The 15,811-nt window shown below is 37.1% G+C and overlaps 1 protein-coding gene across 12 annotated transcripts in view; it reads left to right on the top strand.

Annotated features, from left to right (window-relative positions):
• MAP2 (microtubule associated protein 2) overlaps nt 1-15,382 on the top strand; it is a 280,060-nt gene extending 264,678 nt beyond the window's left edge. For 7 of the 12 annotated variants that reach the window (XM_049615017.1, XM_049615015.1, XM_049615011.1 and 4 more), the window contains 4 exons: nt 6,283-6,375; nt 8,326-8,407; nt 12,530-12,642; nt 12,870-15,382. In XM_049615017.1, coding sequence (XP_049470974.1) covers nt 6,283-6,375; nt 8,326-8,407; nt 12,530-12,642; nt 12,870-13,085 — 504 coding nt within the window. In that variant the 3' untranslated portion in view covers nt 13,086-15,382. The remainder of the gene's footprint in view (nt 1-6,282; nt 6,376-8,325; nt 8,408-12,529; nt 12,643-12,869) is intronic. The other 5 variants (XM_049615018.1, XM_049615016.1, XM_049615013.1 and 2 more) reach the window with 1 other exon arrangement.
• Nucleotides 15,383-15,811: the final 429 nt, after the last annotated feature.

Raw genomic sequence — 15,811 nt, 5'->3', positions numbered from 1 at the left:
TGAAAGGTCTACTGAGTGCTATTAACATATAAGTAAATTAATAAAATTATAAGCTTTATAAATTAAAAGAGAATTAAAATTTATTTAGATTTATTCCTCATTCTCATTGGGTATGATTTCATCAAACATTTATTAAGACCCTGATGGGTACTCTATGACAAATGGAAAGAGACATGGTCTCTACAATCTAGGCAGAAAAGAAGTGGCTTTTTTTTTTTTCATTTCCTATCTTCCCCTAGCTGTCTTGCCCTTATGTAATAATTTAAAGTCCTTTCCAAGCCATGTCTTTCCATCTCATTGGGCTATAAATAAGTGCTAAATAAGAAAAGCAATAAAATACCCCATAAGCTTTAAAATACTGTCAATCCAGCATGAAGAAAAACTATTCACTGAATATGCATTATATTATACTGACAAGGGTGTGTGTGTGTGTGTGTGTGTGTGTGTGTGTGTGTGTTTGAAAGTCAACATTATCTCAAAGCAAAAGCTCCTTAATATCATGGACACTGTCTTTATGCAAGAGAAATTTTATAACTATAATTTAAGTATCTTTTGTAGGGTAATGAAAAATTTTGGAGCTAAGCTTCATAAATATTAATTATTTAAAAACTATGATAAAAATCATTACAAGTTGAGGCCTATAGAGTCCTTTTTATGTTTGCTATTTACTTACAAGCCAAGCAAGGACATAGGAACAACCTTGAATCTCAGATTATTTTCAAACAACTGAACTAAATTAAAATTTTTTTTAATGTTTATTCATTTTTTGAGAGAGAGACAGAGTGTGAGTGGGGGAGGGGCAGAGAGAGAGGGACACAAAGAATCTAAGCAGGCTCCAGGCTCTGAGATGTCAGCATAGAGCCTGATGTGAGGCTCAAACTCACAAACTGCAAGACCATGACTTGAGCTGAAATTGGATGCTTAACCTACCGAGCTACCCAGGCACCCCCTAAATAAACCCTTTAAAACTTCCTGCCTTGGGGTGCCTGCATGGCTCAGTGGAAATGACAGCTTCCAATTCTGTCTCTCCCTCTCTCTCTACCCCTTCCCCGCTTGTAGTCTGCCTCTCTCTCGAAAATAAATAAACATTAAAAAAATTAAAAAAAAAAACTTACTGCCTTTACACTTGGTCCACTATTCCTTAAATTTCTTACAAATTTAAACTGAACAAAAAAATGTAGTGCCAGTGTTCAACCATGAGGTTAATGCCTAAACTCAGTGTCTGTTCCACCAAACATTTCTTTACAAATTTTTCAGCATTATGTGCTTATTCAGGGTTTTTGATGTGGTTCTGTTTTTTGCTGTGTGGCATAGCCTGCATAGAAAAATTGGGTTGGCATCTTGATGGGCCCCTCCAATGTATCCTTTTGCTTTAGAGCTCTGTGGAATTGTAGGTTTTGATATAAACGGTTATTTCTATTTACATGTGCACTCTATTTATTGCTTATATTTGATACATCAAATTCTGAAGAAGTTATAGGTCAGTATAGGAAGAGTTAAAGTTTGAAATAGAGGGGCATCTGGGTGGCTCAGTGGGTTGAATAAACAGCTCTGGATTTCTGCTCAGGTCATGATCCCAGAGTCGTGGGATCAAGCCCCAAGTCGGGTTCCGTGCTGAGCATGGAGCCTACTTAAGATTCTCTTCTTTCTCTCCCTCTGCTTCTCTCTCCTGCTTGCACTCTGTCTCTCTCTCTGTGTAAATTAAAAAGAAAAGAGACCTTGCAATTCAATAAATAAAAAAAATGTGAAGTAGACTATAAAGTCTATATGCATTTTAATCTGAGTACATGGTTGTTAACAAAAGAGTCTTTGTAAAACATCATCTGTTCCAGAGAACTTTTATTCTTCAGAAATATCTGAGGTTGTCATTTTTTTAAGTGTTTATTTCTTTATTTTGAGAGGCTGGAGAGGCAGAGAGAGAGGGAGAGAGAGAGAGAGTCACAGCAGGCTCCATGGTCAGCACAGAGCTCCACATGAGGCTCAAACTCATGAGATCATGACCTGAGCCGAAACTGAGTCCAATGCTTAACTGACTGAGTCACCCAGGAGCCCCTTTTGTTTTAATACATGATACTGCAGGACCCTAAATAGGCTCAATAAATAGTTTTCATTAAAATTGAATGCTATAAAATGGGAAATACTTTTGAGAAAGAGAGAGGGAGAGAAAGTGTTTTTCTAATGCAAGGCCAAGGAAAGGCTTTGTTTTTAAGCACTCCTGAGAAATCATGTAAAGCCAAGGGAAAAGCTTAATCTCCTGGAAAGTTGAAGGGAAATCAGTTGAGTGTCACTGGCCACTACCTGTTCAAAAGAAAAAAAAAAGTATTCTTTCTAAGACAACGTTAGATGGAGGAATAAAGAAGTGATACAGCAATTAAGGACCATACCTAGCTAGAGGTTGTCTGTAGAGCCTAGCACTATCATGTAGGAGAGCCAAGAAGAGAATCCAAACTTTTGAACTCCCAGTTAATCTCCATATCTTGCTATCTTGAGCTGCATGTGGATCTTTTGATAAAGAAACCAGCATCAGAGTGTGTCAAATTTTAAAAAAAGATCAAAACACCAATGCTTAAGAAATTCAAGTTGACATGGTGATTAATGCCTCTGGTTTATAAATCGTTTTACTAAAAACCATAAGCCAGGATTATATTTTCTTTCATTTTACACGTTTTGTATTTCCAACGAGGCTCCGGTAAAAAGAAATTTGTTCTTGCCTTCAGACATATCCTACGTTTTGTCTTCTGGTCCTTTCTTAAAGCAACCTCATTTGGGGAGAAAAAGAAGTGTATTTCTCTAAAGGAGCATTCAAACTTCCATGCAGAGAGAGTACAGTGGCATATCATTTCAACTGAACCATCATTATAAAATCCAACTAGAGTCACACCAGGAATATCCAGAAAGTCACTACACTGGTCTTCCCTAATGTGGTGGAGGAAGATAGAATTAGTAAAAAGTAAAATAAGATAATTCTGATTAATTATTCAATTACATTAGTCTATTCTTTTTAACTCTTTCTTATATGACTCTTATGTAAATGAAAAGTCAACAGTGAATGCAAGCAAGTCGCCAACCTTTGTTCCTGAGACTGAAATCCTTTTTTGCCAGCCTCCCTTGAGAGGGACTGATGGGCTGATCCTTGAAGAATGACGAGTTCCAGACTCAACTTGGAATGAGGCATTCTAGCGAGAGATAACATAAAGAAAGCATGGGAATAAACTTCAAAATGTAAACAAGGGCCTTAAAGTATGGAATGCAACACTGTCTGGCCAAAATGTAAAATTTTGAGAAGCAGGCTCAAAAATAAGAATTTGGAGAACCTGATGGCCTACCTAAGAATTTTTGATGCATCTAATAGAAAATAGACTTTGGGAGAATTTTGAGTAAGGCAGAGCTTTAGGAAGATGATTCAGTTAATTGAAATAATACATTTCCCTTCCACTATAAAGTACACAGAAGGAAAGATTGCTACTCTTTCAAATGACTCCATTTTGCATTAATAGTGCAGGTAAAAATTTTGACTGAAAGAAATTGACAAAAAAGATAAAATGTGCTTTAGAGTTAACCTTGTATAATGATTATTCAAATATTTTTTCCTCCATATCATGAATATAGAAAATTAGTTCATCAAATAGAAGTTTGTTATATTTTTTCTAGACCATCTCTGAAATGTCAAAATAATTTTCCCTTGATATATAGGAAAACAAAAGCTCGATGGAAATTCCTTACCCAAAAAAGTCATTTTTATTTAGACCCATCCATAGAGCACAGAGAGTTAAAATTTGAGTCTCTGATTTAGAAAAAGAGCACGAATCTGGAATAAAGCTTTCTCCTTCACAGCAGCTATCTATTTTTCTATTTTGTGGAATGATTTCCGAGGACTGCTGATATTTGTGGAATTAACTCCCTAAGGTGTTAATTATTTGTAAATGATCCCAGAGTTCTTTGCCATGAAGTATTTTGTGGTTTTGTTAAAGCATAAATGTGCATCACATGGACTAGGTGGGTGCAAGTTGTCAAGCTAGAGCATAACTTTACTGAGCATCAAGCATCTAGTGGCCAAAGTGATTTTGTTTCTGTCTATTCAACCATCAAGCAAAATGGTGAATGTCATATTCTGCCTTATTTGTTTAGCAAAAACAATATACTCTGAAGCTATTACAAATATGGAAATATGTAAAGAACATGCCATTAATGCATGTCAAAGGTCTGCTTCATCTTAAGAATTGAAAAGACATAGGTTGGGAAAGTCTACCGTCAAAAAAGACCCCTGGTTGTTTCACTAGAAAATCTATGATTCTGTAGAAAATCTGAGGAAAATCGACAGAAGTCAGCCTTTAAGTTTTAGGATTTTAAGATTTAAAGTGTCTTTAAATAATGCTAGCAATGTGCCCCCTTTAGGTTTGAATCATTTGTTTTAGAAATCATAAAAATTGCCGGTTGATTAAATGTTAGAGTCAAACAGATTCATGCAACTAAAATTGGAATTTCCATTTTTGCAACAAGTGAATCAGATTTAACATTTGGCTTTGATCACTTGGTAATGAGTCACTTGATTTGTATTCTAATGATCTCTAAATTAAAATTTGCAAATGGAATATGAGACCCTGTACATCCACAAGGATTAGGAAAAATGGCTTAGATGAATTCTGTTTCATTGACAAAATAGATACTCATGGAGGATAATTAAAAATATTATTATTTGAAATAATAAAATGATTTGCTTTCTACAAATAATTTATCTGTGAGGCTTGAGGTGTAATGGCCCTTGTTGACAAAGTTATTTGTGTCTCCATTTTATGTGAAATTCCTAGTATACAACTACACTTATTGTTAGATACAGACTCAGTGATATTACCCCCTTCTTTTTAAATTGGAATTTTTATCATGCCCTAAAGTGTGGCCCAGTCATCATGTTCTCTGAATTCAGATTTTGGCAAGAGGCCCTTTCCTTGGGCAGCCGATGAGAGCTGTCAATGATATTTCCCTGTAAGGGACAAGCTCTCTTGTCAGTGGTAGGCAGGCACTGCAATTTAAGCTTTGTCTAGTTAAAAATAGTCAGGACTCAATGTCAACTTGAATTTTTTACTCTGTTTTGCAAATACCAAGAGATGTGATACCGCTCTTGGAGAGGGCTGTATATCTAGGATATATTTATTTAGCTTTTTATAATAAGAGGACAAACTGTCCCCTAAAGCATTGAAAACATAATTTCTCTTTAGCTATTAAAGGGATACCGGCAGAGTAGTAGAAGTAGCCAAAGTAAAATCAAAGAAACAAACAACAAAAATAAACCTTTCTTTCCCTGCTTACGTTATTCATGTGCCCTCCAAAACATGCAAAATTTAAGACACACGAAAGAAGTCACAAGAGCTATTACTTTACACATTACATTACACTAGAGTAATATCTGTCCAGATCTAGATTTGCTATTGTGCTTAAGATGAATACTGAACTTTCTGAAAATAGAAATAAAACGCCTAGCCTCAAACCTTTTGGACCTAATGAAGGCCTGGACTACCTTTACATGACCTAGTATAAGTCAGCTAACTAATGGTCCTTGGTTTGCTTCCTTCTAAAAATGGAAAGAATGCTTCCACACCAATCATCCAAGGTTTATGGCTGTTTATGAGCAGCTGTCTGAGAGAGGCCTCTCAGAAGACCACTGAACCAAACCTGCAAGGCAGTAGTGAAGCCTTTTCAGCAGAGGAGGCCCTGAGCCTCCTTGTTGACCCCCTTGGGAAAGCAAGGGTTCTTCCACTGGATGCATAAGAACCCTCATCAATGGCATTCAGCCCAACCAGTCATGAACCTCACCTGTGCTATGTCAACCAATAAAAAGTCAAATGTACCAGGTAATTTATAATTACAATGGCTGATACTGTAGGATTTAAGGGGATAGGGCATCTACTACACTGAATTACGCTATTGGGCCTTTCATAGAGTAGACCTGAGTCCCAGCATTGTCCACAGTATCAGGAGCCTCCCCATCACAGATGACCCAATTTTTATTTTTCTATTCTTCTCATCATTTCCAGATTACACCTGCCTACAACTTGGATATCTAAAGTTCTTGAGCATTTGGCCCTTGGGGATTCAGGAGAATAGCGGTTCATATTTATATGATAGATCTATTCTTCAGTTCCAGTGTTAGTTTTTTTTTTCTCTTAAATGATTATGTAGGTGGAAGGAAGTTTGGAGCCTCCTTGGCACTGATCCATTCTGGCTCCCTATACCCAGCATACTGAAAGAAAAATGCACGGTGAAGTTACCTCCAATTCCTTTTAGGTTAGGATTTTAAACAAGAAGATCGATTTTAGCAAGGTTCAGTCCAGATGTGGTTCCAAGGATAACATCAAACATTCTGCTGGGGGCGGAAATGTAAGTAGAAGCTTCTATTAGAAAGCTGTCCTGATTGTGTGGAGCCATCTGCACAGCCAGCACACTGTCTCTTTTCCTGCCTTCCTCACAATACACACCCCCCTTCTTGTTGCTGCTCCACCTGTGCCCTGGTCGGGGAGCTGGTCACCCTTGCATTTTTGCTGGTGGACTTCCCATCCTTCCCTGTTATTCTTTGAATTGAGGAATAAAACCTTAATGGACTGCACAGTGGTTTTCAGGGGGATGGCAAACCCACTTCACTTGCCAATTTTGTTTGCTGGCCTTTGGCTTCAAGGTATTTCCTCATGCTGTCTCTACTCCCCAACAGAAGTCAGCTGGGCACACACACATTTATAGTTCCATTTAAATTACTCTTGAAGCAAAGGCTGATACACTTGAAAGTACCTAAAGTGTATTATGACAGTCTTTTGTCCATCGCTATTCATGAGAGTTAGGATATCATTTGCAATAATGCAAAACTAATGAAGCATAGTTCATGTGTCATTCAAAGTCCCAATATAAATTTCGTCTTGACGGGATTTTGTTTTCTGTGCCTTGAATTGAGTGGAAATAATGTCCTTTGAGAGGAAGGGAAAGATGAATCCATGTTTCTAAAATGTAGTTGAGGCAGAGGCAAACCCAAGGTATAGTCAGCATGATTCTTCACAAAATAAGAATAATAAAAGAGGTGAGCCAGGCTGACTATCTGTTCTACAGATCCTGTCACCTAAAACTTCAGAACCTGGCCATCTGTGACTTAAGTAATTTACAGTGTAAAGTCCAGATTTCTCACCTGTTTAATAACTCTTGGCTCCTTGCTCCTCAGCTGGGCAGAGATGGAGTCAAGCAGTGAAAGGGGACAAACAACTGCCTTCTACCAGGAGCTGTCACCTCTTGCTTGAACTAGTCCCACTGAGCATGAAAATGTCACTGTCATAGGAAGTCTATAACAAGGTTTGCTGGGCTCCTTTAAGGGTGCTGGGCTAAGCCTCAGGATCAGTATTTACATTGGCACGCTGCCCTCCTCCCTGTGTCCTGACTGTAAGTGCAAACCATGTGATACTTTCACAGAAACAGTCTCGGTCCTGGGAAATAACTGGAGGGTATCAAAGGGTGACCCCTATCCTCTACTGCAGGGCCTGCTGGTCCAAACAGCTAAGTGGCAAAGGATAAATGAGATAACTAACCATCTTAAAGAAATTGGGGGAGCTTCCAACCTCCAAAACAATAGTCTTAAACTTTCCTCTAGAGAAGAATCACTTGTTCAAATATGCAGATTCCATGGCCTCATTTCCACAGTGTCCAATTCAGTAATCCCATGTACATCTAATGCAAATGGACAACAGCCCACATTTGGAAAAGCACTGTTTCTAACACGGGGAGAGGAAATAATTTCAATAAAATACAAGAAAAAATGTTGATACCATCTTATAATTTGGTGTATGAGAAAAATTCCATTAGCCAAGACATGACAATAGTATTCTAGAAAAGCATGGTTACAGCTTTCTTCTTGTATCTTAAAGCAGTGGTGGTCTTCTTATATCTATGAGCAATGGTGGTCACTTTTATGTAAAAGTCACTTTTAAAAAAAATAATTCATCTCTTCACTTGGCTTTTTGCTTATGGGAAGGTTTAACACCGTGTGGTTTCATTCTCTGAGTGGAAGCTTGCCCTATTAATCCAGGTGTTGCTATCCTCTTGTGGCATGATCTGTTTTCTACTAATAAAATCTTCTATTCTAGGATTTTCTTTCACTTTAGTCCTTCTCCCCAACCAAACGTGGGAGGATATTGGGAGGTTATGTTTTCCTGTGTGTGTGTATGTACTTCAGTTTGGGTTTCTGTGTTGCTAGGTGTTGTGAGCTTGGATATGTTTGTGGGTTTTGCATATGAGCTTGGGAGCTTGTCTATGTCCCAACCATTTTAAGCATATTTTATGTGGCTCATACAGGTACAGATTGTTACCAAGAAGATAGACCTAAGCCATGTGACATCCAAATGTGGCTCTCTGAAGAACATCCGCCACAGACCAGGTAAATAAATTCTTCTTAGTAGTTAGAGAAATATTAAATTGTGTTTAAGAAATTGACAAGCAAAATTTTGTTATGAAATATCTAATTGGAAAAATGTCTCAAAATCCTGAAAATGCATGCTTTTATTAATAGAAACTTAAGCTAGAAACTTCAAGCCATCTTCATTTGGACAGATAAACTTCAATATCACAAAGAGGCCACATATCATAGGACAAGTTCAAAATCAAAAGATATATAAAATGCATTTATCTCTACGTTCTCAACCTGCACACTGGAGTTCTTTTAAAATATATAGTCCATAAAATACCTTGCGCCATGTATTCATACATAATTACATGAGCTGAAATTAGCATTTCCAAAGATTTTTCATGAAAACGTTTTTTCTACATTATGTGAAATAGGGTTTATGCTTAAGCAAAGCTGATGAAATGTGTTTATCTGCTGAATTTCTCAGATCCTATAGTAGGTCAATAAGCATTACGAACCCTCAGCAGAATGCAGTGCTTAATGGATCCATTGCTTGATGCAGTGCTTATCCCAATTTATTTAACCATTGGCCTCCTGTTTTTCTAGAATATCCTATGGGACTAGTGGTTTAAAGTAGAACTTATATTCATACTTGCTGGGAATTATTTCATCTTTAAAATGTAAATCTAACATATTATGAGTCATTTTTTATTCTGAGTATCATTATCACATATTTTTATTAAGTTCTACCTGCATGCCTATGTAAATAGTGGACAACTGTCAAATTTATAATTTTCTTAAGAATGTTTTGACACAGTATATACCATTGAATTATAGAAGGACACGATGTTAGTATCCCTGATAACTTAATTAAACCAAGTAATAGGTTATTACCATTCATTATCTCAAATGTTATCAGAAACGAGGGATAAGAACTGTGAGCCCCAGGGCACCTGGGTAGCTCAGTTGGTTAAGCACCAACTCTTGATCTCAGCTCAGATCTTGATCACAGAGTCATGAGTTCAAGCCCTGCATTGGGCTCCACGCTGAGCTTGAAGCCTATTTAAAAAGAAAAAGAGCAACAACAACAACAATTGAGTCCAATAAGATTTGTGACCAAGAGAAGATTATTAGCAATGTACTAATTGAAAATTAGTTGAAAACCAAATGTAGATAGGATAAGTTTCAAAATGAATAAATGCATTGGAAACATGTCTAGGGGTCAGGCTTCACTTTGAGAAGGTGTGTTCATAAAGTAAATCAAGGAGTTAGAAAATACATGTATGGAATCTCTGTTGGTTCACGATCCTCTTGGGAGCTTCCCTGGTATAATCTGAAATTGGCCCCTGTACTCAGAAGGCAGGAAGAAACTGAAGAAAGAGGCAGGCCACTCCAGGTTGGCGTGGCAATTTTAATAAGGAAAGGGAATTTACATATGACGTTTGTCTTGGGTAGCAGCAAGGTGGATCCCAACACCTACTTGCCAAATCTTAGAAGCTTATAAAGAGGCCTTAACTGGGTTTAGTCATGTTTACAGTGTAGCTGTCAACACCACATCATTATCACAGAGCTATGTCCTTCGAGCAGCCTCTGGAAGCAGGAAAGGCAAGCAGAACCCACATTCCCAGGACAGGGTAGGGAACGAGAAGTCTCTAAGTGCCTGGGTCCAGCTCTCAGGTCAATCAGTGGTCATGTCTTTTTGTAGATTATCCCCAATAATGTCCAATACTAATTTCAGAACTGTTACCCTGGAATTAGCTTCTCTTTCATTCCCGAGGCAGCAGGGACATGGTGTCATACTGCATATCGTCACAATTCTGTCTGTACCTCAAGCTTACAAACACTTAGTTGACTCTACTCCTGTGTCAACATAACAAGTATTTGGCCATACCACCTATTTTATTCCAGAATTCAAAATAAAATTTTGAATTCTTTATTTTGGACAGTAAGTATTCCATTAGCCAAATTCAACCAGACTCTTGATGCACAGAAAAATGTTACACAGTTAAGGAAATAGTCTATGTAAGATTTATTGGTCATAAAAGACTATTGTCATAGACTCCCACCTATTTCTAAATCTGGATCTTACTTTTCTAAGAACTGCAGCAGATGACTAAATTCATAAAGAAGTGTTAACACTATGATCCTTGACAACAGCAAGCTTTTCACAAAGTTACTTTGGAATGTGGGATATGTACAGAGAAAATAAAGGCAACAACTCAATACCTGGAAGCTCAACTTTAGGATGTATGACGCCTGATAAAGATTATAGTCCTTCACAATCACTGCTCCTGGTGGGTGCCAGGATTCTTCAGGACCAAGGGGATAGATCCATGAAGTCAAATGGGCTTCTCTAATAGTTATATAAAAGTTTCTAGTAGGATTTTCACAAAAACAGACTTCTCGAGCTTCCTTTCCTGAATATATTTGGGGTCAACCTTACATTTTTTTTTCTGTCGTAAAATAGAATTCAACAAAAATTTTAACACAGTTATGTTGACACAACATAGAATCATAAAAGAGAGCTTGAAAAGGCCACTTCTATTAAAGGCTACCAAAAAATAATAGAAAAGGTCCCAAGAAAGTGGATCTCATCTAGAGAATTCAACATCCTCTATGCTCTAATCAAGATAAGTATGTTTTATAAATCACACTAATCCCATCACAACTAACAAGTGAGACCCACATGGCCAGGTGAAATGTTGGAAGAATAAAATTTATTGCAATAATACATATTTTGAGGGAGGGACAACTACATGTCTCCTGTAAGCATGAGCTAAATAACATCATGCACATCCTATACCTTCAGAAGAACGAATGGATATATCTTCAAAATGTAATCTAATCACACCATTTAATTTCAAGGGGCACTTTCCCAGGTAGTTGGGTGTCATTGTAAATGTCCAGGTATCATATGAGAAAAATACTGCAAGGTCTAAGTCTGTGAAGACTTAACAGACCTTTCTTTGCTGACCTTGAGAGATAAATAAGCGTCAAGAGTCCAAAATTGAAAAAGCTTTTCCATGTTTCTCCCGAGTCAAAATCCTAAGACAGATGCAATAATAGTAGAGGATCATGTCATTTACCACTGGCCTTTCAAAGAAATGCACACAGCCAAAACCAAATTGCTAATCAAAGTGAAAGCAAATCTTAGGTGGAGAGGTAAAGGAGTCTAATTCAGACTAAAGGACAATGGATACCAACTGGGCTTGAACTCCTTGCATTTGCAAGATGGAAAAGGCATGCAGAGATAGGGGCATCACTCTAAAAGGTGGCATGTTGGCACTCTCATCTATCAGTAGATCCTCAAATTTAAGATTAGCATTTAGGGAAATGGCATGGTCCAAACTGTATCCCCGTTATCAGATCAAAATGAGTGTAAGATTGGTCCTATGGCATCTGTGTAAGAATGGGATCTCTTAATGTTCTCCTCCTATTACTCCATCTGCTAATGATAACGGGACACTCTCAAAACTCTCTAGTTATAAACCACTTAGTTTCCAGCTCAAATTTCATCAGTCCAGCTCTCAGTGTTGAAATTTTACAAATGAATATATGACCCATATGTGCACCATTCCTAACCTATAGTTTTTTGGAAAAGTGACCTATTACCATGAAGAACATTAAAGAAGATCTTCATTTCAATTTAATTTGCACCCTTAAGGATAAGAGATTGGATGTTCCATGTTTTAGAAAGGGTGAAAGGAGATATTTTCATTGTGTTATTTTTAGAGTTTTTGTTGTATAGATAAGGAAATGCCCCTCGTATATTTTAGGTTAGACATAGGTAGATTATTAAGAAGAATTTGTTAGTTGAAAAGTAAAGAGCAGAGGGGATAAGTTTCAAAATAGATAAGTGCATTGGAAACTTACCTAGAAATCAGCCTTCACTTTGGCTTAGAGGAAAAAGATGTTAATATGTAGAGCACGCCATATAATGGTACAAAATAAAGATGTCATTACCTTGGGTGGTATGGGAATAATGGTATGGACTAGAATTCTAAAAAAATCCCCATCACATCCGTGGTCAAAAGAATAGTAAATGAAGTTTGTGCTTTGTGATGGTCTATCTACTGAAATCGTTTTAGGGAAATAGTCACCATAAATAGAAGATGTCATGGTAGCAAGGCATTTAAAAGCTTTGTCCTCTCACAGGTGGTGGGCGTGTGAAGATTGAGAGTGTAAAACTGGATTTCAAAGAAAAGGCCCAAGCTAAAGTTGGCTCACTCGACAATGCTCACCATGTACCTGGAGGTGGTAATGTCAAGGTAAGAAACAAGGTCGCGAGCCGAGCCTGTCTTATTTTGTTTTGTTTTAATCCTTCTGAAATACTCCTTATCAAAATGGGTCCCAGATGGAAGACCTGGGCACAGAGGAAGGAGAGATGGCACAGCTGAACAGAAGTGACATTGACATCAGCTCTGAGACACGATGGGAGGTCTAGGGGCCATTTAAGATGCTTGAGTTAACAAGGACTGATGTTTGTCTTGAACAGATTGACAGTCAAAAGCTGAACTTCAGAGAGCATGCTAAGGCCCGTGTGGACCACGGAGCTGAGATCATCACGCAGTCCCCAGGCAGATCCAGCGTGGCGTCCCCCCGACGACTCAGCAATGTCTCCTCCTCTGGAAGCATCAACCTGCTCGAATCCCCTCAGCTTGCCACTTTGGCCGAGGATGTCACTGCTGCACTCGCTAAGCAGGGCTTGTGAATATTTCTCATTTAGCGTTGAAGTAATAATATTTAGGCATGAGCTCTTGGCAGGCGTGGGCTCTGAGCAGGTGTTATATTCATTCTTTACAAACCATAAAATAAATAATCTCATTCCCAAACTGTAGTAATTGTTACAATTTTATAAAAAAACAATGAATAGTATATGCAGAAATTGACTTGATTTCCATTTGCAACAGGAAGACACTGGCTTTACATGAGTACAGTTGGACAATTATTTTTGCTCTGCTCTGTTTTGCATGGAGTATTATTATTTTAAAACTTGCATTTTTACCTTTCATGTGCCTGAAGGCTATCCATACATTCTGAAAGGCCTTGTTGAAATCCAAGCTGCTCATTTCACTATTCTGTTGCTGGGTGAAAAGATAAAAGCTGCCCATTTTAACTTATTACAGGTTAAATTAAATCAAGGAGTCTGATTGCAGGAAGGAAAGAGCATGTAAGAAATAAGTTGTTGTTTTTTTTTTTTTTAAGTGTTATTTTGTATAAATGGGAAGAAAGATTCAGTTAAGTTATTAACATTTGGGACCTGGATAATTATATCAGAGTATAAGTCAATCCAATAAATTATTTAACTAATTAAAAATAGTTACGAAGCATTTGATCTGTGGTTGAGGAAGTGGTATAAAAGTGCATCTCTTAGGAATGAAGCACTTTCATTAGGATGGGCTCGTGTCTGACTAGAATATCAGTTGATCAGCTAGATTTGTGTCCACACTACCAGTTTCACACTCCCTTTCCATCTGTTTGATACAGTATTATAGATATAAATATATATATATTTCTCTGTGGCCATTTGTGATACTTCCTCATATACTTGAATATTATACTTCCTTATTCACAGTATCTGTGTCTCCTGCACCCTTTGGTGTTGCAATTTTAGGTATGTGAAAGTAGATGTTAGCAGGGTTCTTTCCCTACTCAAAAAAAAAAAAAATACATTAAAAAAGAACAAAAAGTTTTAGCATGAAGTTGCTTCCTGTAACAACTCAGAGCTGTAACCCTGTTTTAGTGCCAGATACAAGTCTCTCCCGTGATGCTAGGAAAAATTTTTTTTCTTTGCTTTTACCAACATGGAGTTTGTGGGGGTGGGTCCAGTTATACATTGAAAGGGTTTACAGATTATTGGTTTAAGATTATGGATTTATCTCATTTTGAATTATGGAATAGTTTGGGTTTTATTCCTGTAATCATTCACAAAACAGACTTCTTAGGATTTCTTTCTTTTTTTTTTTTTTTTTTCCATTTGCTAAAGTTGAAACTCACAGAGGGAGTTTGGGACATGTTGCCCCACTCCTCCAAAAAGTTACTGCTAATTAAATTACCTGATAGAAAACATTTGGCTTTCTTACCCAAAGTAAAGATCCCTTGATCAGAAAGGACAAATACAGTATTTTGAGAAGGCATAGCTACAAAACATTTGAGATACAGATATCTAAATCAGTTTTTTCAGGACTCCCAACATTGCCCTCTGTAAAGGAGCACTATATGACTATTACTTATCAAAAGGTAATGTTGGTCTGGCTTAATATTGAATCTAGAAATCACAAATGAATTAATTCCTCTCACAAATCATTCATTTTAGACTTGTGAATAAGCAATTTATAGTCAATGGCCTGAATATGCAATGAGTTACCAGTCTGGGTGGATGCTCTTATGTATTTTATCTCTGTTTTTTCTTGCTCGGGGCTGGTAGGTTGGATATGAACAGTCAAAGGCAAATGGTCTGATAGGTGTTTGATGTCCGTAAGCCAATTCCTGAATATAAAGGAGGAAATGATGAGCATGGATGTAGCAATGAGGAAGTATAGTAGTATCTAAGAACACAGCCAAGGGATACAAAGACAGAGAGACACAGGTACTGCCATTTTGTGACCACTGGATATTGCAACCAATGTGACTCCCATCAAAAAAACTCTAAGAGCAAAATCATATCATTCATTCTCAACAAGAAAGCTTTACATAGGCAAACATGTCTGAAAATATAAATCAGTTATTTTATACGGCAGTCAAAAAATTAGAAACTGTTCAGTATGACCATGGATATGTCTATTTTCTGCCTAGTAAGTGCTGTGATGTGGATTTGACCAATCTGAGCATTTTATTCATCAACTTCCCTTGAAATGCACCAGAAAATAATGGAAGAAAGAATAGTTATATGGAGACTTATGGTACTTTCTTACATGTTTGATAGTGTTAGATAGTGATTAAAGTTCTCCAGAAAGAAGTTAACAGTTGATTAGGACAGTCTTAACCCACAAAATAAGCATTTTTTTATCAACCTGGTTTAAATTTTTTGTGAAACTTAAGAATAAGTAATTATGCTGTACATATTAAAATTCCATTTCCTACAAATACTTGCCCCAAATAAAGATTATATAAAGCACAAAGTTTAACTTAGATTTGGCATTAAAACAAATGTTTATTTCAAATCACAGCAAAATTATAATGAATAAATGCCCTTCCTTTGTATGGAAATGTGATTCTTTACAATGTTAACAAAAAGAAACTGATAATTTGTACCAATGGAAGAGGGAAACACACAGGCTAAATGTCTTCTTATGGGAAGAGGGGATGGAACCTATCTTGCCTTCACTCTCAAGATTAACGACACAAATTAAGCTTTTTGAACACCACTCTTGTGGGGATACCCATACGCTGATCTAGAAATTAAAGCTTCATAGTTCCAATTCTAGATCTACTAAT

Source organism: Panthera uncia, assembly GCF_023721935.1.
Source record: "Panthera uncia isolate 11264 chromosome C1 unlocalized genomic scaffold, Puncia_PCG_1.0 HiC_scaffold_3, whole genome shotgun sequence".
Lineage (NCBI taxonomy): Eukaryota > Metazoa > Chordata > Mammalia > Carnivora > Felidae > Panthera > Panthera uncia.
This window is presented reverse-complemented; position numbering and strand designations above follow the sequence as displayed.